Source organism: Macaca nemestrina, chromosome 6 (assembly GCF_043159975.1).
Source record: "Macaca nemestrina isolate mMacNem1 chromosome 6, mMacNem.hap1, whole genome shotgun sequence".
Lineage (NCBI taxonomy): Eukaryota > Metazoa > Chordata > Mammalia > Primates > Cercopithecidae > Macaca > Macaca nemestrina.
Genome location: NC_092130.1, coordinates 45,076,007 through 45,102,495, shown reverse-complemented (window position 1 = coordinate 45,102,495; position 26,489 = coordinate 45,076,007). Strand labels below are relative to the sequence as shown.

The following is a 26,489-nucleotide window of genomic DNA, read 5'->3' as shown; positions in this document are numbered from 1 at the left end:
GTTGGCCCAAACTGGGACATTTGAGCATCAAAATGTATGATATGGTGATGGAGTAAAACCCATTAAACAGCAGTCCATGAGCCCACACTTGGATAAATAAATGTGGATGAAGAGAAGCTCCCTTTCAGCGTAGAATGCCAGTTGATCGATGTGGAAGGAATGATAGGGTTAGAAAGGTCTCTATGTGGCGGTCATTGTAATAATCATTAATTCAGGCAAAATTAATCACAGTTGTTTCAAATTAAAAAGTTAAACATATTTGCATGCTATGATGTGCCAGGCCCTGTTGTGTGCTATAATTCAGAGCTGAGATATGTGGCACTGTCCCTGCCCTGAATGGTGGCGGGACACGTTTTCAAAGTTGCTTTTCATCTGTTTGGATGGTCCAGTGTGCCTTTGCTTCGGTTGGCAGCTGTTGTGTTCTGCTGATGTCGGTGTCCACCTGCAGCTGGTCCTGCTCACCTTCTCACCGCTGCTCCTGTCTGCACCCACTTGCTAGGGGCAGCATCTCTGGCTCTCAGGGAGGTGTCCTGTGAGGAAGAGGAATGAGCTTTCAGTGCCTGGACGTTGTGACAGTTCTTTGGGCCATTCAAAGACCTTGTGGCCTATTTCTTGGCCCCTAAAACATCCTGAAGAGGTAAGATTGCCTGAGAGTTGCATTCCATGTTATCAACTTGTAACCACATTTGGTTTGGGGGGACTTTCAGTTTCTTTTCTTAGAGGAGCTTCTGCATTAACTTCAGCAGGTTAATGTAAGAAATCACACCCTCTGGCCAACACAGGAGCCCAGGAGTTGACCAAGTGTGAATGGATGGGCCAAGGCTGTCCACAGAGTGAATTTTACATAAGTAGCCACTTGTGAAGTGATTGCAGGGGTGCCATCTAGCGAAACACTAGCCAGATGATTCTTCAATGAAAGTATGGAAACCCTTGGTTGTCACTGAGCTGAGTAATGGCCTCAGTCACACCTCCAGGCCAACAGCTTCTGCTCAGAGACAAATGCTGTTTCTTCACTTGCCAGTCCACACATTCCACAGCCTCTTCATTTGCATCTGGTATCCCATGTTGGCTGGGCCATTGTCAAACCTGCAGCTGTGTCTGTCCTTTCTTCTCGGGGCCCATGAGGAAGGTGGTTGTGGGAACAGATTCTCAAGACAACTGTTGTCTGTGGAGACCCCATTGCCACTGACACCTCTGGGCCTATGGGACATGACAGATGGCCCTGGGCTGTGGGAAGCTGTCCCAGGAAGTTGGGTCCACCACCCACAAATAGACGTTCATCTTTCTGGAGCTGGAGATTTGGTTCCTGGGCTCATTTTTATGTGCTGTTTCTGTCGGCCATTCTCCTTAGAACAACCTTGGCCAACTGGGGAATAAGAGAGAGATTATGCTGTGTCGGCGTTGAGAGGGTTATTCCAAGATGGGCGAGTGGCTAGCTGGGGACTTTTTGGATAGGGTTGGGCATGCCTTTTCTTGGCAGGGCTTGGTTTTGGTTTGGACTGTGCACTCTCTTAGGAAGGGTACTGGGGGTGTGTAGTGCCAGGAGAGGCCCCAGATGCCAGCTATCACATTGAAGGCAGTTTCTTCCAAGGCGCAGCTGTTATGAGTCAGGGAGGGTCTGTTTACACAACCCATGCATCAGGGTCTTAGAGGGCTCTCCTTGCCTTCTTAGACCCTGTCACATGGCTTTGAGGAGTACCTGTTCTCTGTGTGCCCACCTGGGCCAGGCCCAGAACATTCAGCCTCTGTGATAGGAAACACAGGCTGGGAGGTGGGTGCTGTGGCCTCAAGCCTCATGTCTGCCAAGAAAATGGGACAACAGATGCAGACATTTCCTCTCCCCTTTTTTGAACCCAGTGCCCTCGTCTGTCATTGAGGGGGCCAGATTAGAGGCCCTCCCAGGTTTCTTCCAGATAACATAACACCCATAAAGCCACCTGCCTGGCAAATCTCCTCAGTAAAGGGTGTAGGTGTTTGTCCCCATGTGCAGCCCCTCAGGCACAGAACTCATGCAGGCAGGAGATGTGTTTCATCCTTCCTGGCAACCATTCAGGTCTTCTCTTTGTCTTCAGAGCTGTACGGTTTCACTACAATATATCTAAGTGTGACTTTTTTTTTTGATATTTATTTATTTTTATTTTTATTTTACTTTTCCTACTTGGAATTCGTTGGCTTCTAAAACCCAAGGGTTAACAACTTTTACCAATTCTGGAAAAGTATCTACCATCATCTCTTTAATTCTTCATCCTCATCCTATTATCTCTGGGAAATCTGATGAGATATATAATAAACTTTTTCAGTCTATCTTATAGTAAATGTTTGAGAGGAATACAACCAAATACAACAAAAACAAGTACTTTTTGCCCACAGGTTCGTGAGTTGGCTGGGGAGGTTCTGCTCTATCCAGAGCCACGTGGTTCAGGTCTGATCCACCTGGCTCTCCTTCCAGGACCCAGGCTGCAGGGGCACAGTTACCTGGGTGAATTCTCAGGCCTTATAGGGCCAAGATGAACCACAGAAGTACATTTAACTTCTGCACATATCATGGCCACTCACATTCCATTGGCTGAAGGAAGTCACATGGCAAAACTCCAAATAAGGGGGTGAGAGGTCCACTTCAGCCATGGAGTTGGTTGGGGAAGATGATTATTTGCTGAGCAATAATACAATCTACCTCAGCCTGTCCATCTTTATCACAAATATTCACTTCACTCCCTCGAGCAAAATGCACTTACTTCCTCCCCAGAATGGTTCAAAAATTTCCAATCCAATCACAGCATCAGGTTGGAAGTCTTGTCTCCATTAGTTCCTATTCACCCAGAGGCCCATGAACTAAAGAGACAAGTATTTGCCCCCAATCCACCCGCCAAAAAACCACAGTATACAATTGAAGAGCTGGGACAAAGTAACCACAACTATCCCATTTGAAAGGGGGACAAGCAGGAAGCACAGAACAGGGGTTCACAGCAGATTCTTCCTTTGGAGAAAATACTGTGAGGTCCTCCTACCCCGGGGTTAGACAATATTCCTGGATTAGGTCCTGCTTCTGCTCTCTGGGAATAGCTCCCAGATCCATTGGCTCCTGGTTTCACCCTCTGGGAGTTCCTTCCTTTCCACCATTTTCATTGTCAACTTCCAGAAAAAAAAGCATTAAAAATATGCCCTCCGTACAGTGGCTGAGTACTTTTCTCAGCCTACCTTCTGCCAATAGAAAGTGGGAGTCCACGGCTTTTTTGTTTGTATGAGTCAGTCGTTATTGGTTGCATTTTATCAGGTGCTACAAGAAATGAACTCAGTGAAGAACTGACCAGTTTGCAAACAGAATTGACAGTCCTGAAGTTCTCAGACTTTTGCAGTTGGAGAATGGAACTGTTTCCTCACCAAATTCAGGATGCAGCCATTAAGATATAGCCATAGGTCAAAGACGAAGTTAAAGCACAGCCATCAAGACATTGTCTCAGAACAAAAATCAGATTGCAGATATGGCCATCACACAACTTTGGTAAAACCTTAAAACCTCTGATTAGATTAAGGTCATTATACCTGGTAGATTGATTTAACAGGACAAAATGGCTCCTATGGAAGCCTAAAGAGCCCAAAATACCTAGAATTAAGTTAAGCATGTGTGAGAGACTGTGTGAGTGCATGCATGATGGATGCCCCCAAATAATTGTGGGTCTGGTTTTTGGTATACTGAGTTGGGCCTTTGCAAATCGTGGAGGTGACGCAGTCACGGCTGCTGTGCTCATGCAACTCTGGCCTCAGCTGCAGCTTTTAGCACTGTGGAGTTCCACACCTGTCCTTTTTTCTTTTCTTTTTCAGCTGAGTCTTACATGTGAAGTTATGTTTATTATGTCTTATCCAGCATTTCTGGCTATTATGGTGGGAGAGTGGTCTGCCACATTGCCAGGAGCAGGTCTCCGTTGCACAGCACCCCGACCTCACTCTTCCCTGGCACACAGTATGCACTGTTTCTCAAGAAGCCTCCAGGACACAGCCCTGGACTCAGCCCAGGGACCATCCAGAGGAAGAAAAGACCCAACTTCTCTTTATGGAGGCTATTGTTAGAGAGGACAGGACATATAAACAAAAAGATGCATGAATTACATCTTACATGCAAGAGGGAAGCTCAGATGAAAGAACCTAGTAATTCATGCATTATAAATGCATCTACTGTGTGCAGTACCCTATGTTAGTGTCTTGCCTATTCATATAATTGTATTCAAACAGTATTTTGAAGTGAGTTTACAAATGAGGAAACTGAGTCTCAAAAATGGCAAGTGCTGTAGAAAAAGCCACAAGTTTAGTAGGTGGCTGAGCTGAGAAGCCAGATTTGCCTGGCTCTGAGGTCCACCCCCTCTTCACTGCCCTGTGCTTCTTTAGAAAACAAAGCATGGCAGGGCATAACGGGCTGGGCCAGGCTGTGTGGGTGGCAGCGTGGACAGAACGACCCTTGGACAGGCAGACAACCCTGCACAGCCACGACTCTGAGTGTGGCATGTGCAAGCTGACTGCGGATGTCAGCTTGGGGGCCTTGACGGAATTTCTCCTCTTCCCTTATCATGACAGTAGTAGACCCTCAAATGACACAGAAGAGTAAATATTTTAAAATGAGGGTGTGGGATGCAGTACACATGGGCAAAGGGCTGTGTGGTGCAATTAGGACTGGAGGGGTGTCGAGGCATTGTGGTTTTTAAGGTCAGGATCTGGAGCCACTAGTGACTGGCATGTGGATGCAAAAGATTGAGGGACAGGTGTGTGTGGGTGTGGGTGTGGGTGTTGGTGGCTATTTTGTTGAGTGACTCCCAAATGCTCACCAGCAAGATCTTATGGGGCCCTGGGCTCCTCAGCTTTTGTTTTAAATCACAATTCATTCCCAAGGATCCCTGTGGGTTTATCACATAGTTTGGACTTAAATCTTCTCCCACATCAGCAGGTCTGCTTATACCTTTTCCATGGAGAACGCCCCATTTCCATCTGTTTCCTCAAGCACTACCCTCTCCCCCTATGCAGCCTGTTCTACTGCTTGGTCACTTCTGTTGATACTAGGATGTCCCCATCACTGGAAAGGTTCCAACATTGCTGGAGGAAAGGTTCCAGCAATGTTAGTGGCAGAGGAGGAAAGGAAGCTGATCAGAGCAGCCTGACAACTGGTTTTACTTCCAGCCTCGGGGACTAGAGGGGCCCTTATCCTGTGTCAGCCTCACTTTCCTGGGCTGGCGGGGGCCGGATGCTCTGCTCAGGCCCTGGAATGGTCTGGTGGCCCAGCTACTGGATGCAGTGTGCTGAGTTAGGTTCAGAAAGACTCTGAGTGCAGCAGACTTGAAGCTGGGACCTCTGGATGGAATTCTGTTTCGATGGGGAAGTGCCAGGGCAGGGAGAGGAGTGTAGTGATTAAGAAAGTGGACCTTGGCTGGGTGCAGTGGCTCACGCCTGTAATCCCAGCACCTTGGGAGGCTGAGGAGGGCAGATTGCCTGAGGTCAGGAGTTCAAGACCAGCCTGGCCAACATGGTGAAACCCCATCTCTACTAAAATTACCAAAAAACTTAGCCGGGCATAGTGGCAGGTGCCTGTAATCCCAGCTATTCAGGAGGCTGAGACAGGAGAATCGTTTGAGCCTGGGAGGCAGAGGTTGCAGTGAGCCAAGATCGCAGCATTGCACTGCAGCCTGGGCAACAAGAGTGAAACTCCGTCTCAAAAAAAAAAAAAAAAAAAAAAAAAAAAAAAGGGGGCTTCAGAGTCACACAGACCTGGATTCAAGCCCTGATTCTGTCGCTTGCCTTTATGAACTCGGGCAGGTCCCTTAAATGCTCAAAGCCTCAGCTTCCCTGCCTGTGAGAATGAGGGTCATGGTTCCTCCCTTGTTGTGGTAGGGCCTGTAGCTCAGTGCTTGACACATGATAAGCAATTAACAAATGCTACCTGTCATCGTTGGGTTGTGAAAGGCCTCCTAGAATCCATGGTGCTGGGTTCTGTTGGCTCTGGTCTGAGTGATGGAGGGAAGCTCAGATGAAAGAACTAGTAATTCAGACTGAGTTACAGTTTGGCCAGGTGATGGCCCTCAGCTTTGGGAGCAGGGGGCTTGAAGGGGGTGGGCCTTGTCCTACAACTTCTTCATATCCCTGGCAAGTGAGTCCCCTGCTCCCCACTCAGCTGGGGGTGGTCTGCCCTGGCCTGTCCATGTCCAAGTCCTCCTGGGAGGCTGTGGAGGCTTTGCTTATGTGCCTGTGCCTAAATGTGAGTTGGGTTGCAAGGGCCTTTCCTAAATGAAGGCTGTGGAGGAGGCTGATGCTGGGGACAGAAATCTAAAGAGAAAGCAGGTACTCTAGGGCCCCAGAGGGGCTTAGGAGAAAGCCTCCATGCCTGATGTGTTTAAAAGGAAAGACGTTCATCCTCTGGGCTGCACTATGCCTGAGATTCTGGTCATGTTGGGTCTTGTGGGCTCAGCTAGGGAGGAGTGCGGGTGATCTATCGTTGATGTTCCATGTGGCTAATGAAGGCACCTGAGGCCCTAAGGAGGTCCCTGACAAGAAGCCTTGGAATGTCCACACCAGCTCCATCCCATGCAACTTTTATAGATTGATGCTTGACCTGCCAGCTGGGAATAACTACCCTAGTCTGGGCATATGAAGAGCAGCAGCAAGACTGTGGGAGGAACCCCCAGGGCAGGTGTGATGGGGCATCCATCCCCTTCAGTGCCTGCAGTGGGGCAGATGCAGGGGCCTGGAATTGAGGGGCAGAGGGAAGCCCAATGTACGGTCTTCTCACCATGCCCACTTTCTGGAAGGCATTGTCAGGTTTCTTGGCTATCCACACCACGGTTCATCTGGGACACAGCACCTCAAAATGCAAACGAAAAATGTTTTGAGTATAATAGCAAATATGCAACGAGGATGCACTGTGTGCCAAAATCTCAGGATTTAAAAATAAAACAAGAAGTGCCACCACTCACCATCCTGAGGGCTGACTGTCCATCCCCTGCTCTATTTTGCCATCTTCCCTCTCCTTGCGTTTTCATGGTAGGCCTGTGAGAGGAGACCAGGAACACCCCCACTTCCCAGCTGAGGAAACTGCATCTGGAGAGCCCAGGCCCACTGCCCGCGGTGGCACAGCCAAACAGCGGCGGAAGCAGGAGTGGACTTCAGAGCCAGCACTGCTGTGTCCCCTCACTGCCCTGGGGAGAGCCCAGAGCCTGCCCCACTGGACCACCTGTGGCTCTGCTGCACTCATATTTCACCCCCACCAGGAATTTGCAGTGTCGAGAACTAACTCAAAAAGCAGGAGGCTGGAGCCTGTGTTTGAACTTTGTCAGGTGGGTGCTATGAAAGGTTGGAGTGATGCATGGCTGCCTGCTGTGGGAAGACACAGGTTAAGAGGTAGAGGGCCTGGGCCCTAACGCCTGCAAGGGAGAAGGGCCCACCTGGCCTTGGGAGTAGTCCAGCCACGGGAGAGGGGCTCTGTACTCCCTTGGCCAGCAGGTGCCCTCACAGTCCCAGTCATCCTGAGGGCACGGGATGCTCCTTCCAAGGGTGGACAATGCTGGGAGAATGGGGAAAGCAGAGCCTCATCTACTGGATTTCCTTCTCTCTAAGAACAGAGTGCATAGATCCCATTACCTTTCCTGATGACGACACTTCATCCATCTTTCTGGTGGTGTGAGGCACACTTATGCCCCAAGGATCTATGAGGATATCATCATCCCAAAGATGTCCACATCCTAATCCTCAGAATCTGTGCCTGTGATCCCTTCCATGGCAAAGGAACTTTGCAGATGTGATTAAGTGAAGGACCTTGAAGTGGGAGAGTATCCTGGACTTTCCAGCTGGGCCCAATGTCCTCCCCTTGATGGGGTGTCAGAGTCAGAGAAGGAGACATGATGACAGTGGAGTGAGAGAGGGAGACGTCTGAAGATGCTCCACAGCTGGCCTTGAAGATAGGGAAAGGGGCCATGAGCCAAAGAATGTGAGCTGCCTCCAGAAGCTGAAAGAGGTGAGGAAACAGATTCTCCCAGAGCCTCCAGGAGAGCACGGCACTGCTGATGCCTTGATGTTTAGTAGAGTGGGGCCCATCGTGGACTTCTGAGCTCCAGAGTGGTGAGATGTTTTGTGTTGTTTTAAGCCATGAATTTTGTGGCAATTTGGCACAGCAGCAGCAGGAAACTAGTACAGTCACGAAGACCCAAGGATAGGCTGGAAGAGAAAACCAGCAGAGCCCAGTCCTTGACAAGCACCAGAGCTGCCTCCGTCCAGGCCCCGCTGCTGTACCCAGGCCACTGTTCCTAAGCACATTTTCTGTGGAGGCCTGGTTCCCCTCTTGCTGCCAGCTGGCTGCCCAAGCACCTGCAGCGCCTCAGCATCTGTCTCCTTTGGAATTACACCTGACAGTGCATGGAGCAAACAGAGGGATACAACTCACGGGGACAATGTCTGCGTCACCGCCATGGGAAGGTGCCCCTTCTTTCCAATGGAATCATGATTGTGAGCATTGTGACAGTGATTTCTCTCCATTTGGCTGCATTTCTCAACAATTTCTGGCCCCATGGCTGTGCTCTGGAGAGGGGGAGCTCCCAGAAGGCTGACTGCCAGCCAGAAAATGGCTTCTGAGTGACATCAGGGAACAGGAAGGAGAATTCACTCCACTTTTGTCCCTGTATAGAAAGCCAAAACAGTGGTGGGATGTGTGAGCTTTTTTCTGAAATACATTTTGGCTTTGGTGTACTCAGAGAGCGAGCACTAAACCAACACCTTCATCCACAGCTTTAAGAAGACAGCGTGTGATCGGCAATTGACTTTGTTGAGAGGAACTGTTAGGCTGTGGTGATGGACACAGGGGCGGGGTGGCCAAGGACAATCAACTTTGGTGTTCTGCTTTGTTAAGGGCTCAGGAATCTTCCATGAACAGACCAGCCTTTGCACACAGTGGGCCTCCTCCCAGAACCTGATGGATCGACACATCCCCAGACCTTTGAACAACTTAGAAAAACAAATCAACTCTTCATCCAGAGGAATTTAGCCTAGACAATTGCCATGGGATTCGGGCATTCAAGGCTGTTATAAAAGAGGGTGAGGCACAGACAGAAAGCCAAACAAGACAGTGACACCTGTCTCCTGGCACTGGCAAGTGTCGGTGATGGGCTGTCAAGCAAGTCCCTTTGCATCCTGCGCCTCAGTTTCCCTACCTGTTCTGCAGCTGTTCTCCATGGGTCCATCCATTTCTGACTTGTACAATTGGTTAATTCCAGGCTGGAACATCATCCCAGCTGATACATGAACACTGTTTATACATGAACACTGTTTATACATGAACACTGTTTATACATGAACGCTGCTTATACGTGAACGCTGCTTATACATGAACACTGTTTATACGTGAACGCTGCTTATACGTGAACGCTGCTTATACATGAACACTGAGGACTTCTTGATGCATTCAGAGGTAAGAAGAAACTCTTTCATGAAGAGTCCCAAAAAATTCCACAAAAAGGCTCAGCAGATAGTCCTTAAAATTTGCAAAGAGATCTCAGTTTCCCAGAGAATTCCGGACCGGGATGTGGCAGAGCGATGTCAGCTCTGTGTGGAGTCACTGGGCAGCCTTGACATCTGCCTGCAATGCTTCCCTCTCCACCCCTCCCTGGGTGCATGGCCAGTCAGAGACCTGGAGGCCTGGCCTCTCAGGAGCCATGTCCAGTTGATCTGCATCAGATAAAAAATTGGCCCCATGCACTAGACTCCTCTAAGCACCCAAAACATTGTAATACTACTCCTACCATCCCCACTATTGCCAGCCCCAAACAACCAACACTGAACTGTGACGCTGAAATGAAAATAATCACTTTGTAGATTTGATGCTTGTAAGTTTATTGACACTGAACTTTTCTCACTTATTGAGGGGCCTGCATTGCTTTTCAAGCCTGGAGTGTTTTGCATGACAGCACTTAAGGTTGTGGGCTTTAGAGTCTGAGAGGACTGGGATCCAAGCTCAGTTGTGTCTCTTTCTCCCTGTATGACCTTCAGTAAGTCACTTAACCTTCTAAACCTCAACTCCTTCATTCTCAAGAAAGGGATAATGGCATTTCCTATTTCTTAATCACAGGTTTGTTAGAGTTCCACATGACCATTCACTGAGTACTTACTATATGCTGGGCACATATGCCATGCAATTTAATCTGTGCAACAGTCTCACGGTGGTTGTGTGTATGTGTGTGGGGGGTAATTATTGTTCCTATTGTATAGATATGTTATAGATTCAGAGAAGCTATGTGACATCCAAGGTCATAGTAGCAAGTGAGAGAGCTGGGACTCAAAACCCAGGAACTGACTCTAATGTCTCCTTTCTGAACCACTGAGCCAATACCCATCAAGTGCCCAATCGGTGGAGGCTGCTGTTAGCATCACTCATTTCTGCCTGGCACACAGGAGGTGCTCAGTACCAATGACTGAATGGAAAGCTGTGTGCAGATGTCTGCAAACCCAACCCTGGAGGGTGTGTTGGGCTCGGTCATAAAATCCTGGTTCCCTTGACCTTGACAGGGTGGCAAGTGGGCAGAGGATGTCCTTAGGGACTGTTCCAGGACAAGGCTTGGCAGGAGAATGCCCTCTGGGGTACCCTGAGCAGTCTCTTTATCTCCCTCCTGGGCAGGCAGGTACCTTTGGAGTCTGAGTCTGGACCCTGGATCCTAGAGGCGGGCACAGGGTTGCTTAGCTTTGAGGGGTAAGTTCAAAGCGAATAGGAAGCTCTCTTAAAAATGAAGGGCAGCATGAATGTCGGGGCCAAAGGAGGATGGTTGAGAATTCCTAGTAAAACTTTACAGCTTCCATGTTTCCCCTCCTCTAAATCTTCACATGAGAATCATGCGTCTGGGGGGCCGTCTCGGCTGAATGAGGGCAGGAGCCACCCATTAGCCCAGCTGAAGGGGGGCTTTCTGGCTTCATTATGCCAGCCCATGGCCCTGGTGGACAGACGGCCTATGAATTGGGGTCCATGGTCCAGGCCCATGGCCGAGGGGAAGCAGCCACAGGTGCCCACCAGAGCTGGATGGCACTGACAGTGTCTTCCAGCCCTGCTGGACCGCAAGTGGGCAGCGGAAGCTCAGCTGCTATCCCTTTTATGCGTATTGACTTAGTGGAGTGCAAACATATTAAAAGTTCACTTTCTCCTTTATAGGAGTCTATAAAAAGTCTCTTAAACTGGAGCCCTAGGGCTTCAGTGAGACAAACGTAGGATCAGGCTTTGTGGGGGTGCAGTGCTTCCCTCAGCCTTCAGCACAGAGGTGTGAGCCTATTTAAGATACAGCCGTAGCAGGCTCATGCCAGTGGGCAGAGGGGTCTGGATGTGAGGGCTGCTCTGAGGCCGCCAGGCCATTTCTGGTGAGTCCCTGCTGGAGGCTGGCTGGCCTGTGTGGCCCTCTGGGGTATGAGGGTGAGAGAGTTCCCATGCCTGGGAATATTGGGCCGGGCCTGCTGAGTTGCCTGGCGTTTGGGGTTTCTAAACAAGCAGGTGTCTGTGGGAGAAATGTCCTGTGTGCAGTACATAGGCCAGGTGAGCTAACCAATCATCCTCCCTGGTGACTTGGGTCCTAGGGTGACCTGCAGGGCTGAGGGAGGATGGCAGGCCTGGGGCAGAGAAGAGGGCACCTGGAGCTGTCCCTCTGGTGAACTTGTTTGGCTTTGGGAGCCATAGAGCCCACAGTGTGCACGCCTGTGGGACACATCCTGGAGAAGGCGGCTGAGGGAGAGGTGACGAGCCTCATGGACAAGCCCCAGGAGGCAGTCATGGGCTTTGGAAATGGCATTTGCTCACTAGGCCTCAGTTTCCACATCTGTCAAGTTGGAGGGTAGTCCCTACTCTGCATGCGAGTCTCTCGGGGTTGCCATGAGGATATAGTTAGAGGAGTTTGGGGATGGCAAGACAGGCGTTTTGCGGCCCAGAGCAATGAGCTCTATAGAAGGCTGATCAGGTGACCCCAGCAGGTATTGAGACCACAGCCTAATATTCATTAATTCGCCCACTAGCTAACAGGCAGCCTAGTGGATGCAGGTGCAGGGCTCGCTCCAAGGGCCTGGCCATGGCCACCCTGTCCTGCTTTCCATGCCTTTGTGTGTGCCACACCATGGCTTTGAGCAGGAGCACGTGGGCTGTCACTGCTCACAGGCACGTGCATATGCATCAGGGCATCCACCTGGCATCTGCGTCCCTCTCAGCTCTGCTGACCTGAGCCGTGCAGGGGGCTGTGTCACTGAACGGGTTTTGCAAGTACAGCTGTGGCCTCAGTCCATCAGCTCTCACTCCCCAGGATACCTGGTACCTGGCCTCAGGTGGCTGAAGCCAGGCAGTGAGCAGGTGCCTCTGGAAACTGGGGATGGTTGGTGGGACCAGACTAGCCCCATTGGCCCCTTGCAGGCCTGGCTAGGGCATGAAATTCCACACCAGCACCTAAGTGACCTTCAGCCCAGGTTCAAACAAGTCTGAGCTTTCCTGAGAGGAGGAGGTGTTCAAAGCTAAATGAAAGCCAGGAAGGGAAACACAAATGCCTTTATAAAGGACAGTCATCCCTCTGGGTGCACATCTATTCAAAACACAGGAGGAGGTTAGGCAGATTCTGTGCCTGAGGGGCAGGCTGGCTTTGAAGTCAGAGCTGGTTTTGCGCGACACCACCTTGCTGGAGTTCCTTAGCTTGTCTGAGTCCGTAAGATAGAGATGCGTCACTAATGATAAAGTCTTTTGGAGGGAGTTGAATGTGATGTGAATGTTGGGCACCCAGCACTCTGCTGGGACATAGAAATGTTCAGTCCGTGGGTGTTATGGTTTCTAGCATCACAATATCACTGTCATCATTTTTACTAGCATAGAACCATTTGCTTGGGGGAAATGCCTTGGCTATGGCTTTTGCTCCATACACTGAATCAAATAATATGGAAAACATGGGGTGTCGCCCTGAAGGGCTCCATGGCTCAGTGTTCTAGAACAGAGCCAACCAGTGCAATTCCCTGCAATGCTGGAGATGTCCTATAATCATTGCTGTCCAACATGGTAGCCACTAACCACATGTGGCTGCCAAGCATTTGAAATGTAGTTAGTGTGAATAAGGAACTGAATTTTTAATTGTATTTAACTTTAGTTTAAATGTAAATATACGTGACTAGTGTCTACCGTATTGGACAGTGCAGTTCTAGAATGTTCCTTCCAAGTGAACGTTGCCCAGCTCCTCTCTGAGCTGTGACAGTGCTGCATGGAGGGGCTGGCCAATGCCTCCAGCACCCTCGGCCACATGCAGTAAAGATGGGCTCTGATGGTGTGTGGTAATGATCGCCACCTGGGCATGAGCTGGCTGCTCTGGAGCACAGACCGCAGCCAGAGCCTGGTTTTCAGATGTGGCAGTTACACAGCTTCCACCCTCCATGGGAATCAAAGTAAGAGACGCAGTTCCCATCCACTAAGTATTTCCGACTGATGCTGTGTGGCCAACTCAGTTTTACAGAAGAAAACATGCCCTGAAGAGGGGCGGTGACTTGTCCCAAGCACACACAATGGTGGCCTACCTCTTTATGCCCCTAACCAGCTCCTTATATCAGAGTAAAGGACCAGCCTGGTTTCCTACTGAAGGAGAGTCAAGCGCAGAGGCTCAAGGTCACTGGTGCAGGTGCCCAGTGCTTCCCTCACCTGGCTCCCTCCTGCCCCCACTCACCCCACCCAGGCCACCTCTACGGGGCTCCCTGGATGGTGAGAGGCCTCCCTGTATCGTGATCTGTTCCTGGCAATGCCCTTGACAGTGGGGTGGCCTGGGCTGTGAGTAACTTCCCATGTTATAGCTGCCAGGATGGAGGCTCAGAGGGATGGAGCAACCTGCCCGAGATCCCACAGGGAGTTGGTCAATCTGCCTGCAGGGAGGCAAGGACGTCTGGGGCCTTTCTGTTGCCAAGCCCAGTTCTCCCGCCAGGCAAGTCCTCCCTGCCTTGTTGGACTTCCTGTGGCACTCACTGGGTGGATGGCCACATCCGGGACACATCCCCAAAAACTGGCTTCAAGCTGTACGGTCCACAGAGGCTGGCCAGGGCCCGGAGTGGGGTGGTCCTGCTCAGAGGGCGGGTGGGTCGGCGGGGGGCGGGGGGGGGCGGGGCTGACAAGACTTAATGGACACATTGTCCCCTTGCTGTGAGAGCGCCGTCCCGCCACTTCCTCACACGCGTCGTGCTGGATGAGCTCATGTCTGAGGCTGTGGGCGGCACGGGGCAGCCGAGCCGGGCTGCAGGGAGGCCCGTCCCGGAGAAGCCCGCGCGGGCTGGGGCCGGCGGAGCCGTGAGGCGGAACCTTGTAATGAGCGACGCCGGCTGGATTTATGGGGCTGCGCACGTGCGCCTGGCCTTCCTGCGAGGGCCTCCGCATGGGAACAAAAACAAGTCCTGGCCCGAGAATGGCGCGACTGAGTCTTAACAAGGGCGCACTAATTACTGGAAGGCCCGGGCCAGGACCCCAACCTGGGAGGAGCAGAACTTGGGCCTCGTTCCTGTGTCCATTTGGGCTTTGCTGGGGTCCCTTGTCTTTTTACCCAGGAGGCCCAGGAGGAAGCCCAGACTCTCAGGGCCTGCCCCGGCTCCTCCTCTCTCCAGCTCTATGGTGTTGGACAAGGTGCTCATCCGCACCTCTTCTCCTTTTTGAGGCCCTTACGGGAGGCAGCATAGGAGGATGAAAGAGAGTTGACCGCGGAGTCACTGGTCCCTCGCTGTGAGTCCTGGTTCTGCCAGGTTCCTGCTGCGTGGCCTGGGCAAGTCACTTCACCTCTCTGATGTAAGCTCCCATTACCTAGAAAGCGGGGCTATGATGTTCCCTCTGCAGGGCTGTTAGGAGGATTTGATGAAATGATGCAGGCAGACTCCTCAGCCTATTGCCCACCCACGCTAACTGGCACACAGGCAGGGATCTCTGCTGCTGTAATTCACAGGCATCTCCTGCAGACATTGGCCACTGTTTTCCCTGTTGATCAACACTGGATTTGGCATCTATCCAGGAAGGTCCCATGTCCACTCCCTTTTCAAGTCAGGAGTCTGCAAGAGCAGAAGCACTAGATGCCATGAGACTCCAGCTGTGGTTAGCAGTGGCAAGGTGGGGCCGAGCTGTGGCCTGGTGCCAACATCAGACTCCACTCTGAAGCCACCATGCACCTGCTTGAAGTGAGAGGTCCAGCATGATGGGTTACCCCCAGCTGTCACCCGGGTTGACTTTCACATGGGCATGTTATTCCCATGCTCCTCTGAGTCAGGCCCTCGGCCTGCTGCTTGGCCTTTGAATCCCGTTGTTGATTCATAGAGCCACCAAGAGAGAACCCCTGCCCTGCCCTGCCCTGTGCCCTTGGGGTGAGGCAGTGAGGGTACAGCAGGTGTACAGCCCCTGGCTTCTGCCTTCATGGAGGGCAGGGTCTCCTTTGCTTGTCCCCAGAGCCCTTTACAGAGCTTGGCCCAGTGGGATCATGGAATGTGTGCATGAGTGGCGCTCAGCGTCTGATGGGGTAGATGGCCACGTAACCACATGACAGCTGTTCAGAAGGCACAGCGCTGTGGCTGGCAGGTGTGCAGGGTGCACTGAGAGAGAGGGCACATTCCCCAGACAGAATAGTCAGAGAGGGCTTCCTGGAGGAGGCATAAGGGATGTCTAAGAGCAGAGCCCTGCAGGGTTGAGTAGGATTACAAATAAGTGGAGGCTGTAGTGTGTTCTGGTGGGGAACTGGTATATGCAAAGGCCTGAAGGTGAGATACGAGTGGCCCTAGGGAGGAAGTACAGTAGAGAGCATGCGAGGGGATTATGTGAGATGAGGCTGAAGAGGACCCTCCTTTCTCCATTCCTAGGCCTGCCAAAGTGTTAGAAGGCAGCTTCTAAACTTCCATGCACCTCAGATTCCTCAGCTATCGAATGGAGGTACTGCCATCACCATCTGCAGGTGTTTCAGGATTACACGGGCAGAGTGAGTATGGGTGTTTTGTATGTGTAAAGGGCTGAGTGGGGTGTGGCGATGGTTTTGGGGGTGCTGCCCTTTGAGACGACCTGGGGTGACTAGGGACACATAGGACAGGAGAGGGCCCCCTGGAAAAAGATGCCTCTTGGGTGGAATCTCAGTGGATTTGCCCATAATTAAATCCTGGAGGGGCTGTTAGTGACTGCGGACAAATATAAGCACCTTGAGCTCAGTGAAAGTTCCTTAAAGTTAGCCCAGCACTGGCCCAAGGTGGCGTTTCCCTCTAGAGGATGTGGCCTCAGGGCCAAGTGCATTCTCTCTGGGGTCCAGAGGCCTCCTTGAGGTGGGAATCCGCAGCCAGGACCTCCATGGGACCTAATGAGGAGCTGCTGGCTTTCAATTACGTACCCGGCCCTGGCTCTGCGCCATTTGACTGACAGCTCATTACCCCACTGCCATTTCTGGGCAGTGGAATTTAATCTCCCAGATGGGAAGCAAATCAATTTGCCCATCCGCCGCAGCTGAGCCTACTTGAACTCAACTCTAATTTATTCTCTTAAGCTTAGGAAGCCTTGTCGTTTCAAGGTACAGAAATATCAGGTTTCCCAGCCAGTCTGGCCAGGGAATGCACAGGGAGACAAGCTGAGAGGGTCGTGCCTGGAGCCCAACCTGGGTGAGCAGTGGTGGTCAGCAGGGGATGTGCCATCACCCTGTGTCAGAAGCAGCAGGGCTCTGGCCCAGCAGGCCAGGCTGGTGGATGGGAAGGGGTGTGTATGGGAACGGGGATAGTGTGACTCCTGATGTTGGGATCCAGGGTGCCTGTTCCAGGGCTCAGGACAGGAAGAGACTCCCTAGCAAGGCAGATCTGACCTCCTGCCTGCATGTGTTCTAGGGCCATGCTGGTGATCATCACTTAGTGATCACTGCTCTGGTTTCAGGGCTTTGAACATAAGATTTGGAAGGTGTCTTTCTGGGATTTTCAGCTTTTTACTCTCCTCAAGGAGCAGTTACAAACCGGAAGCCAAGGCAGTGACCTTTAACCTGTGACACTGGGACCGTTTTCCTCCTCTGCCCAGTAGGGCCATCAGAGGGCTTCTTTGCCAGGGAGTACATGACCTGCTAGGAGTGCTCTAGGGCACATTCATGCAGACACCGAGTATGTGCAGACTGTGGTGGTGAGTGGCTACTGTCCTCTGCTGTGGGTGCTGGGTCCCCCGTCAGATGCTGGGGAGTCCCAGTACCCTGTTCTAAGTTAGCCAAGGGAGTTATTAGCAGAAGATCTGCAGACAGTTCCGGTCACTTCACAGAGCAAAATAGGCCAAGGAGGGCCTCTCAAGGAGAAATGTCAGCTATGTTTTGTGGGAGGCAGAATCCTGGCTGCTCTCTGCCCAAGTTCAAAGGGTGTTTGTCTGTATGTTCCTCCTTTCTATACTCTGCCAACACAGAGGGCTCCGGGGCCTCGCTATGTGCATGTGAATGTATGTGTGTGTGCATGTGCACCCATGGGAATGGGTGAGTGTGGGAGGGGTGGGGGTCGCTTAGTAGGGAGAAGGGGAGTGAGGAGGAAGTGCTTCCTATGGAGAGAGTGTTTCTAAGACACTCTTCTCCGAGTTCGACAAGGCAGCCCAAGCTGGGTTGGTTTCCAGGGTCAGGGAAAGGCCACTCTATTTACACACCTTTGCAGAGGAGCATGGAGGGCAGGGCGGGGGCGGGGGATTAATGAGCAGTGTTATTGCCTGCCTGTCAGGAGGCTCATGTGATATTGTTTTGATATGGGGGGCCCCCAGAAGCAAACACAACAGGCTAGGTTATAAATGGAAGAAAAGGTGGCCTCGCCCCTGCCATTGAGTGTTCCCCTTTCTTCTCAGCCGGGAGTGGGCCCCAGGACTCCCTCCTTGCCCCATCGCCTTTAGGTGGATCACTGGAAGGCGGCACCAAGGCCAGCTCCCAAGATAACATCGGCCAGGAGTGCCTGGCAGCAAAAACTAAACATGGTAGTTGCTAATGAATAAATTGAGTAAGACCTCGTTCCAGGACCATTCGGGGTGATTGACAAGGCAGCCTGAGTGACAAATAAGGACATGAGAGGCTTGCCTGACCCCAAGTAGACAGACCCACAGTGGACAGGCCCAGTGAGGGCTTCCACCTCCTGAGAAAGGCTGACCACCCCCGGTACTGGGAATGGCAGGACCTTGGGTGAGAAAGGGAAGCCCACCTCTTTTTTTTTTTTTTTTTTTTTTTTTCTGTTTTTTTTGCCTTAGTGTAAGCCAATTCCTCTGTCAGAGCTGACTGTAGCTGTGACCAAATACAGTCACCTGACCCTGAATGGGAGGGGGAATTCTGCCACAGACAAATCCATGGGTAGACAACTCCAAATGCTGGGGATGGCATGTAGTGAGCAGAGGCCAGGGCTGAAGTGGCTGTCCTAGGTGGGAAGAGGGTGAAGACAGAATCTCCATAGAGAGGGTGCAGGAGCTCCCCAGCTGGGGCTGACCGGAGCAGCCTCTATGCTAGCTTGCCGTCTGTTACCCACTGCCTTGCTCTCCTGACCTGGGAGATTCCAACCTTTCCTATCAAATCCAGCACTAGGCTTTCTGCTCCAAGAAGCCCTCCCTGAGCCTGCTCAGCCAGAGAGCAAAACTCCCTGCTCTGGGCCCCTGCCTTTTTAGCAGGTACTTCTCTGAGTTAGTGCTTGCTGGACAATGCTTGCTTACCTGCCTTTGTAAGAAACCCTTAATCCGAGGCCTCTTTCATAGAAAGCATTTAGTAAGTCCTTGTTGACCACTGGATTGCTTTAAATGCACATTCCTATTCATCTGTCATCCAACAAGTTCTGTTTAAGTTCCCAGGGCCAGCCACACAGGACCTCTCAGTGAGTAGGCAAGAAACCCTGCATAACCTGAAGAACAGAATATTGGGATGGATAGCAAAGGAGAATTCAGCTCCAGGGAGCTGGTTGTAGAGTCAGAGCTGGGTTCAAATCCTACCTCCACCATTCATGGCTGTGTGACCTTAGGGAATACACTTCACTTCTCTGTGAGATAGTATTACCTATCTCATAGGGTTGCCATGAGAAGTCAATGATGTATGTAGAAGACACACATACAGTGGTTGTTATTGTCAGTTTAGTACCAGTTGGAGCCACAGCATTGTGTTAGATCTCAGATGTCATTTAAAGGCGCCCATGGAGGAGCACTGAGAAAATCGTCTGGATTATTCGGGACGGGACCCAGCTGTTGAGGGCAAGAATTGTTCTTGAGAAACGAATGGGAGTGGGTGTTGTCTGCCTAATGCTGCCATTGGATCACAGGGTTGCGTGGCTGTGAGGCTGGGGGAGGCTGGGGGGACTCAGCACAGCAACAGTGGCTGGGGCAGCTGTTGGTGGCATCCACTGCAAGCCTGCCTCTGAAGGCTTACAGTGAAGGGAAGGCCTGGGCTGCAACACCTCACCTTTCTAGAACCTGCAGGATTTTACCCCCTCACAAAATACTTTCATTTCTGTTAAGTTTTACTAACTGCAAACTTGTCTTTTGAATAGAGGCATGTGTGCATTTCAAGAGTTCCTTGCAGTTGCACTAATTTTTTTGAAAGTAATGAGCTTTTTTGCCCCTTAAAGCATGAGGCTGACATCAGAGAACAGTTTTTGATCCCAGTTTTAAAAATAAACTGAGTGGCTTAGCAATGGTGGGAACCCCGGGCAGCTTGTTGGCTCACTTTCCCTCAGTTTCATTGAAAAGAATTTCTACAGTGTGCCCACATCACAGGGCATGATGCACTTTGGATTATTCAAAGTTTAGAAACATTTAGGTGTTTATGGTAAATCATTCATGCAAATAGCAATAAATGCAATTTATTCTTTTGTGCAATCACAAGGAGAGCAGAAATCCGCAGCCCTTTTCTCTAGTTCTCAATCCTTTTAGCGACATCTAGTGGAAGATCTTTGAAAAACACATTTGCTTCTGCGGTGTTCCTCCAAAGTTAAGCCCATCCAATTAAGTCATTTAAACTTGGTTCCATCTACAAGTCCCTCTGTGTTTCAGTCTCCGAGTTAGAAATACCAAGGCCAAATGGACTCTCTTTGCTGGTAAGCGCATGCCATCAGGGACCCTATATCACAATAGTCAGAAACTCTGCATTTGAATCTGGTTGTCACTTTTCAGCAGTGTGATCACCTCCGGCTATAAAATGTATCTAATAATAGGACCTGCCCTATAGGGTTATTGCAAGGACCAAATGAAATGAGACCCATGAAGGACTCAGCACAGCACCTGCCATACAGTAAATATCATTCTGACCAGCTAACAGTGGCCACAGTTTTCCACTACTCTCTGTCCACACTGCAGATCCTACCAGCACAAATGCTCTTGGGTGGAGGGCGCATAGTATGGTTTGTCTAAGCAGTTTGCTGGTATTAACTATGAAGTGGTATCATTTTAAGATGCATCTTCTTATAAAGATAATGCAGTTCCCCCCCACCCCCCCACCGCTCGCTCTCATTTCAAATCAAGAAACAGGAATACATCATCTAGACCCAGCAAAGATCTTGGAAAAAATGCCACAGAACTCCTTATGTTCAGATGAAATTTGGAAAAATCATCTTTCAGGTTTAAGTTGGAAGTCGTTGCCTTTTCATGGAAAAGATTGGTTGTGTGATGGCCTAGGGTCTTCTGTTTTGAAGAGCTTGTATTAGGCACAGTTTGGGAAAGAAAAATGATCCTTTACATTCATCCATAATATGAAGTGTGCTGCATATTTCTTCCTGGTTCAAGTCTGCTTTAGATGCAGGCATCTTTCTTTTCTTTTCTCTTTTCTTTTCTTTCTTTCAGAGATGGAAAGAGTCTTCTGTGTGTTTTAGGCAAATTAAGGTTAAGGTTTAAGTGCCCCTTGAAGCAAAAAGTGTCCGTGTTTTGCTAACATATTTTAGCTACTCTGGCTTGGCTGAGGTCTTCCTAAATAATCAACATCCCTCAACAGCCTTGGCGGTGAGAAGGCATGTGAAAGCTGCCAGCACATCCCAGGAGCCTTGGCTGTGGCGGCTTGTCCTTGGAAAGCTCCCGGCACCCTTCTGCCAGGGATCCTGTCCTGCAGGGATGACAGACCCAGCAGTCCCGGCAGAGGGCATGAGGCTCCGGCAGCTCCATCAGCAAGTGGCCAGGCCCAGCCCTGAGCCAGAGACTGTCAGAAGGGGACAATGGTAAGGAGAGAGCTGGGCTCAGGGTCTGGAGCCCTGGCTCTGTGCCAGCCTGCCACATGCCACCTGCATGGCTCTTGATATACTCCCTCCTTCATCTGTGGAATGGGGATAACACCCTGGCCCAAGGGTCCCACAGAACCAAAAGGTGAGGCTTTATAAAAATTCTCTCTACAAACCACTGAGACCAGCAGATGGCCCACACCCACCCAGGTTGCACTGAACACTGTGGAGCATCCAAGGAGTTGTGGGGGCAGGGCAAGGGTTGAGGGGAATGGGCTGCCCTGCTCCCACATCCTGTGACTGCAGAGGCCAACTTAGGACCCGCGACTCACAGGCACAATAACTGAAACACACCAGTCACAACAACAGTTTAACATTTTACTAAATCAACTCACACAAATTCCAAATTGCAAATATAATTAAGGACAACAGATTCTGCTTTGCCTTATTAAATCTTCCATTTTCAAATCCATCATTAAGACAAAAAGTAACCAAAAATTAGGTCTGTTGCAAATTCATGATTCTTCTGAGGGGGAAAAAAAAAGAACATTAGAGTAAAAAGAACGCCACTGGGTGTACGATAAAGCACCACAACACACGGTTACAAACGGGGCTTCCTGGCTTCGGCGACAAGTAAAAGACGCTGTTCTCCCCACTGCTGTGCGTCAATTAGGGTTTCATTAAAATAAAACTATAAAATCTCCTAGGTTACACTAAGTCAGACACGGTCTGGAACACAGTGCTTAACAACAGTAATGCCAACTATCAGTGCTAACATAAAAACATTTTAGAAGGTCAAAAACAATTGAACTGGAAACCAAAGCCTTATTTTCCCTAGATGAGCAAAACTGAAAATGAAAGGGGTCCCACCTCCCAGTAGGAGTGAAGGGTATTTTTTTTTCTTTTAAATTGGAGGTGGGGTACATGGTGCAGCTGGTTCTGTCGTTGCTCAGCCTAGTTGGCGTCCAGCTTGGCCATTTCCTGCACGTAGATGCCTATACTCTCGCTGTCAAAAAGCACGAAGTACACCGTTTTGATGGAAGAGGACATTGTGGACACGAAGTAACTGGAGATGGCCTTCAGAATCAGCTGAGCTGCTGTCTGCTTTGGAAAACCGTTCCTGGAGAAGAGAAAACAAGCACTCAGCAACTGGGATGCCATGGGGACCGCGGGACCAGCCCCACCCTACGGGCCACCTCTGTGCTGCAGCTTGCTGTATATTGGGTCCGTGTCTGTTGAGCCCTGTGTCTGCTTGTATACCAGCGTGGGAAAGCCCAGTGCCCAGAAGACGGGACGGGGGACAGACAACTGGACAGAGAGCTGGCACCTGCAGAAGGACGTGCTATGTGCTTTCAGAGAAGGCAGCAGCCAGCAAACAGAATAGTGTTTTGTGGTGTGCATTAAGCCCCCGAAGTGCAGTGTGAGCTGATTTTCTTTTTCCGTCATGCATTTGACTAGCACAGTGCCTGAGCCATAGCCCAGGCTCTCGATGTCAGCCCCAGGGAATGGCTGCAGGTTCTCTGGGAAGGCACTGACCTCTATCCACCCACACAGAAGAGTTACCCCTTCATACCAGGGGCCACTGCCCAGGAATCCACCCTCTAACACACACCAGCGGTACCACCCCAGAGGCCACAACGCAGGGAGCAGTGGGCTCTTCAACTCAGGGCTATCATCCAAGTTTCCAAGCCATATGTATTTGAATCCACATACACTTCCGCTTCAAATGTCATGTGGCAATTTCTGGAGGTAGATGCTCTGGATTTAAAAATGTGAAATCGGGACTGGCCCTCACTGCTCTGTGGTGTGCCTGAGGCTGCTCCTGGTCAGCATGGCATGTGGGTAGCCCAGGAGACCCAGGAGGAGATAGGCAGCTTGCCTACTCTAGTGAAAACCTGGGTTTAGAGCCAGTGGCCCTGGATTCACATCCCTTACTGGTCCCATTTTAGTTAAGGATACTGAGGGTGAGTCTGGGGCCAGCTCTCATGGGTGGCTCTTTGTTCACTGGCAGATTTACGGTCATCGATCCACCTGAGCCTGTGGGTGTGTTGGTGTCCAAGGCACTGGGCCAGTCCGCCTATTTCAGCTGGAGTTCTTCACATGAGGCACCTGCTGCCAGGTGGAGGGGTTTCCAGAGGTGTAAGGTAGGCATCTACTGTAGTACTGCTAGCCTCACTCACTGCATGCCTGTGCATTCTGAACCTCCTGGCTTGGCCCTGGAGCACCTCAGTGGTGACAGCCACAGGGGAAACCCTCTTGTGACTTGCTTTTGACCATACATGGCTTCCAGCTTGTGGAGACTTAGGAGCTTCTGGATGCCTCGGGAGTGGAGTTCCCTCTTAGAGGACAAGAGATGTGCCCTCAGCCTATGTGAAGGAGCCTGCAGGCAATTAATTAGTGGGGGGCAACCCACGGTTCCTTCACACACAGGTGGCAGCTCCTCAGCCACAGAGCACACCCACAGAGCAGCAGCCAGTGCATACAACCCTGCCCATGAGAGGCGTCAGAGCTCCAGAGCTGCTCTGGCCACAAGAGTGGTGTTAGACCTGTGCAGCTTCCTCCTGGGAGATCCTGGTGATTCTAGACCAATAGGTGGGCCAGGATGGTGGGTGTCATGTATAATGAAGGAAAAGGGCTCTGCTGAGAGCAGACAGGTCATTCCTCTGGCACCAGTGCCGTTTGCAGATCTGAAATCTTGGCCCACACCAGGCACAGCTGCCTTCACTATAGTCACAGGAGTCAAGGAGCACAGAGCACAGGTTATCTGGATTGAGCCATGTTGGGAACTGCTTGAGGAGATAAACTCAGTCTTCCATTTTTGGGGGCATCTTTCCAGCAGCTCAGGCTGCTTCCAGATATGGGCTGGGCTCCTCAGTCCTGTTGCAGCCTGCACTTGAGCCAAGGGGCCAAGAGCTTCTGGAGCAGGCAGAACCCCGTCTGTGGATGTGACCTGGATGAACGGGGGCTGCAGGGTGCTGAGAGGAGCTGTGAGAAGTTGCTTTCTACATGTGAAGCCCAAGACTATGCTCTGCCAGCTCCAAGGTTCCTGCAGTGAGGTGCCCTCCTGCCTGTCTCAGCCTCACGTGCGCACAGGGGGCTGGGCTGAGGGCCTGTGGAACTGCTGCAAATAGCAGTTGTCAGGTGACCTGATGGTCTGCCTAGCTGAGCTAGCCCTGGGGCAGGGCTTCTGTAGCTGCAGCCGGGCTGTGTGCCCAAGCAGATGTCTCCAATGGTTAGCTACATTCCACACAAGCTGGGTGAGATGTGGTATGATGCGGACACAGTGTGGCCTGGCCCATGCCGTGCCACGCTGACTGGGAGGTCGCAAGGGGTTTCCATGGAACACACCAAAAGTGTGCCAGTCACTCCTGCCTGTGACCAGTGCTTTCTGACACAGACCCCTCCTGGGGCTTTCCCTGCCTCTGCCTTGGATCCTTACAAAAGGGTATGTGACTTTCAGTGAGGAAATATTCTTTTCTATTCCTCTACATCAACAGTTCTCACACTTCAGCCTGCATCAGAATTCTGGAGAGCTTGTCAAAACCCAACAGTTTGATTCAGCAGGTCTAGCAACTTTTGAGAACTGCTGTTCTACAAATAGCCAGCATGGACTTCATAATCTAAGCTGGCAGGGTGGACCCAGATGTTGAGGATCTGCAAATGGGGGAGGGAAGTCAGCATCAAATGTTTTAGACTTGCAGTGCCCACACCTGCCTGCACTCCCATTTAATAGCAGACTGTTCCACCGGAATGTCCCTGGCCTTGCAAGCATTTCAAGATTGTTGGTGGGTGAACATGAATCTGGGTTTGTTTCCAGGAAAACCCTTTGTTGACAAATCCATCCCTCTGTCCTAGGAAGCTACAGCCTAAGAAAGAAACCCTGCTATGGGACTGTGGCTGCTCTGGACTGCGCAGGCTGCCAGGAAGGAATGGCAGAAGTAACGGCTTTCCTAACATTTTCTGGTGGGTCTCAAAATGTCTTGCTGCCAGTTAGAATGCCTGTAGCAAAATGGAATGTGTAGGTGGATGCCCTGCAAGAGCACTCCACACAAAGCCCTGAGGCCTCCAGACAGAGGCAGCAGTAGCACACGCAGCAGCTGGGGCAGGTCAGACCCAGGTCTGCCTCTGAGGCATGGGTGGCCTGACAGCCCTACTCCCTCCAGGGTAGAGAAGCAGAGTGGTTTAAAGCTCAGGATTTCCAGGAGTCACACACGATTTGAGTTGTGGTCCTGCTTCGGTGCCTTGTTTCCCCATCCTGTGCAATGCAGTCAGAGTATGGGACAGGAAAATGCACAGCAAGCATGGCACAGAGAGTCTTCAGTTAAGAGGAACTGTCTATAAAGTAGGTGGCTTTGAAGGGTCTTTTAAAAGGCTCATGCAGTAGAAAACTGCCTCCTCCACCCTCGTCCCTGGGATAGCTGTGACTGGGTGACTGCTGTTGTCCTTGCAGTTACACTGTGCTAACAATGTTGGCCTCGGAACCCAGAGAAATGCTGGCCATGACTGTGGGCATGCAGCAGCAGGGACTACACAGAGGCTCCCCGGCGCAGTACTGACTACTTTCAGGCGCACTCATGCCCACTGGTGTTGCAGCTTTAGCTTCTCAGCTGGGTTCACTTGTTACTTGTATAACCACGGCCCCTCTGAATAGCCATTCTTGCCTGGCCTGGCCTCTGTGACAGCCACTCTGTCCTACAGCTGCACTGCCCTCTTTTCAGACCAGATGCTGCAGAGCAAGAGGGGCTAAGGGCTTCCACTCTAGAGTCAGAATTGGGTTTGAATCCCAGCTGCTGTGGGCCAGAGCATTAACCTCTCTAAACATTAGTTTCCTCCACTAGACATTAGGTGTTTCAGGGGTCTATGCAATGATGACAATGGTGGTGATGATGAGGCTGCCAGTGCTGCGGCCACCATCAGCCCCACCCAGGAGATGAGTGCACTATGTGTTGTTTCCACTCTCTTCAGCCCCTGATCTGGCCTGTGGGTTGTGTTTATGGAATATTCCTTAAGTTCCTCTGGAGTCAAGTGTTTCCTACACCATAGGGCTGGGACCTTGAGCAGACTAAAACAGACATCTGAGCTTTCCCTAAAGTCACTCCAGTTGTGTAATGACCTTTGCCTTTCCCAAGAGTACTAGACCTCAGTTTCCCAGGGCCAGTGCAAGATGCCCTCTTGGGTCAGCCTGCTCAGTAATAGCTGGGGGTGTACACATTGGATGCCTGTCCCACAGTCCTGTCTGGACATGCAGGAACTCTAGGTCCACCAAGGAGCACATCCCAGTTCTGTTCAGCCCTCTTCTTGAGTGGGGCTTCACCACACACGCCTGTTTTCAGTGAGCTCACTTTCCA

The 26,489-nt window shown here is 50.9% G+C and overlaps 1 protein-coding gene and 1 long non-coding RNA gene across 12 annotated transcripts in view; one reads left to right on the top strand and one right to left on the bottom strand.

Moving 5' to 3' along the window:
* The window catches only part of PITX1-AS1 (PITX1 antisense RNA 1), a 233,434-nt gene that overhangs the window by 203,100 nt on the left and 3,845 nt on the right, over positions 1-26,489 (top strand). For 4 of the 7 annotated variants that reach the window (XR_011624663.1, XR_011624664.1, XR_011624662.1 and 1 more), the window contains 3 exons: positions 413-637; positions 23,153-23,285; positions 24,997-25,079. This is a non-coding gene — a long non-coding RNA (PITX1 antisense RNA 1). Of the gene's footprint in view, positions 1-412; positions 638-22,257; positions 23,286-24,996; positions 25,080-26,489 lie in introns of those variants that run through there. The other 3 variants (XR_011624665.1, XR_011624666.1, XR_011624661.1) reach the window with 3 other exon arrangements.
* LOC105467125 (macroH2A.1 histone) overlaps positions 21,506-26,489 on the bottom strand; it is a 65,357-nt gene continuing 60,373 nt past the window's right edge. For all 5 annotated transcript variants that reach the window (XM_011716535.2, XM_011716538.2, XM_011716537.2 and 2 more), the window contains exon 9: positions 21,506-22,261. In XM_011716535.2, the coding sequence (XP_011714837.1) occupies positions 22,096-22,261 (166 nt within the window). In that variant the 3' untranslated portion in view covers positions 21,506-22,095. The remainder of the gene's footprint in view (positions 22,262-26,489) is intronic.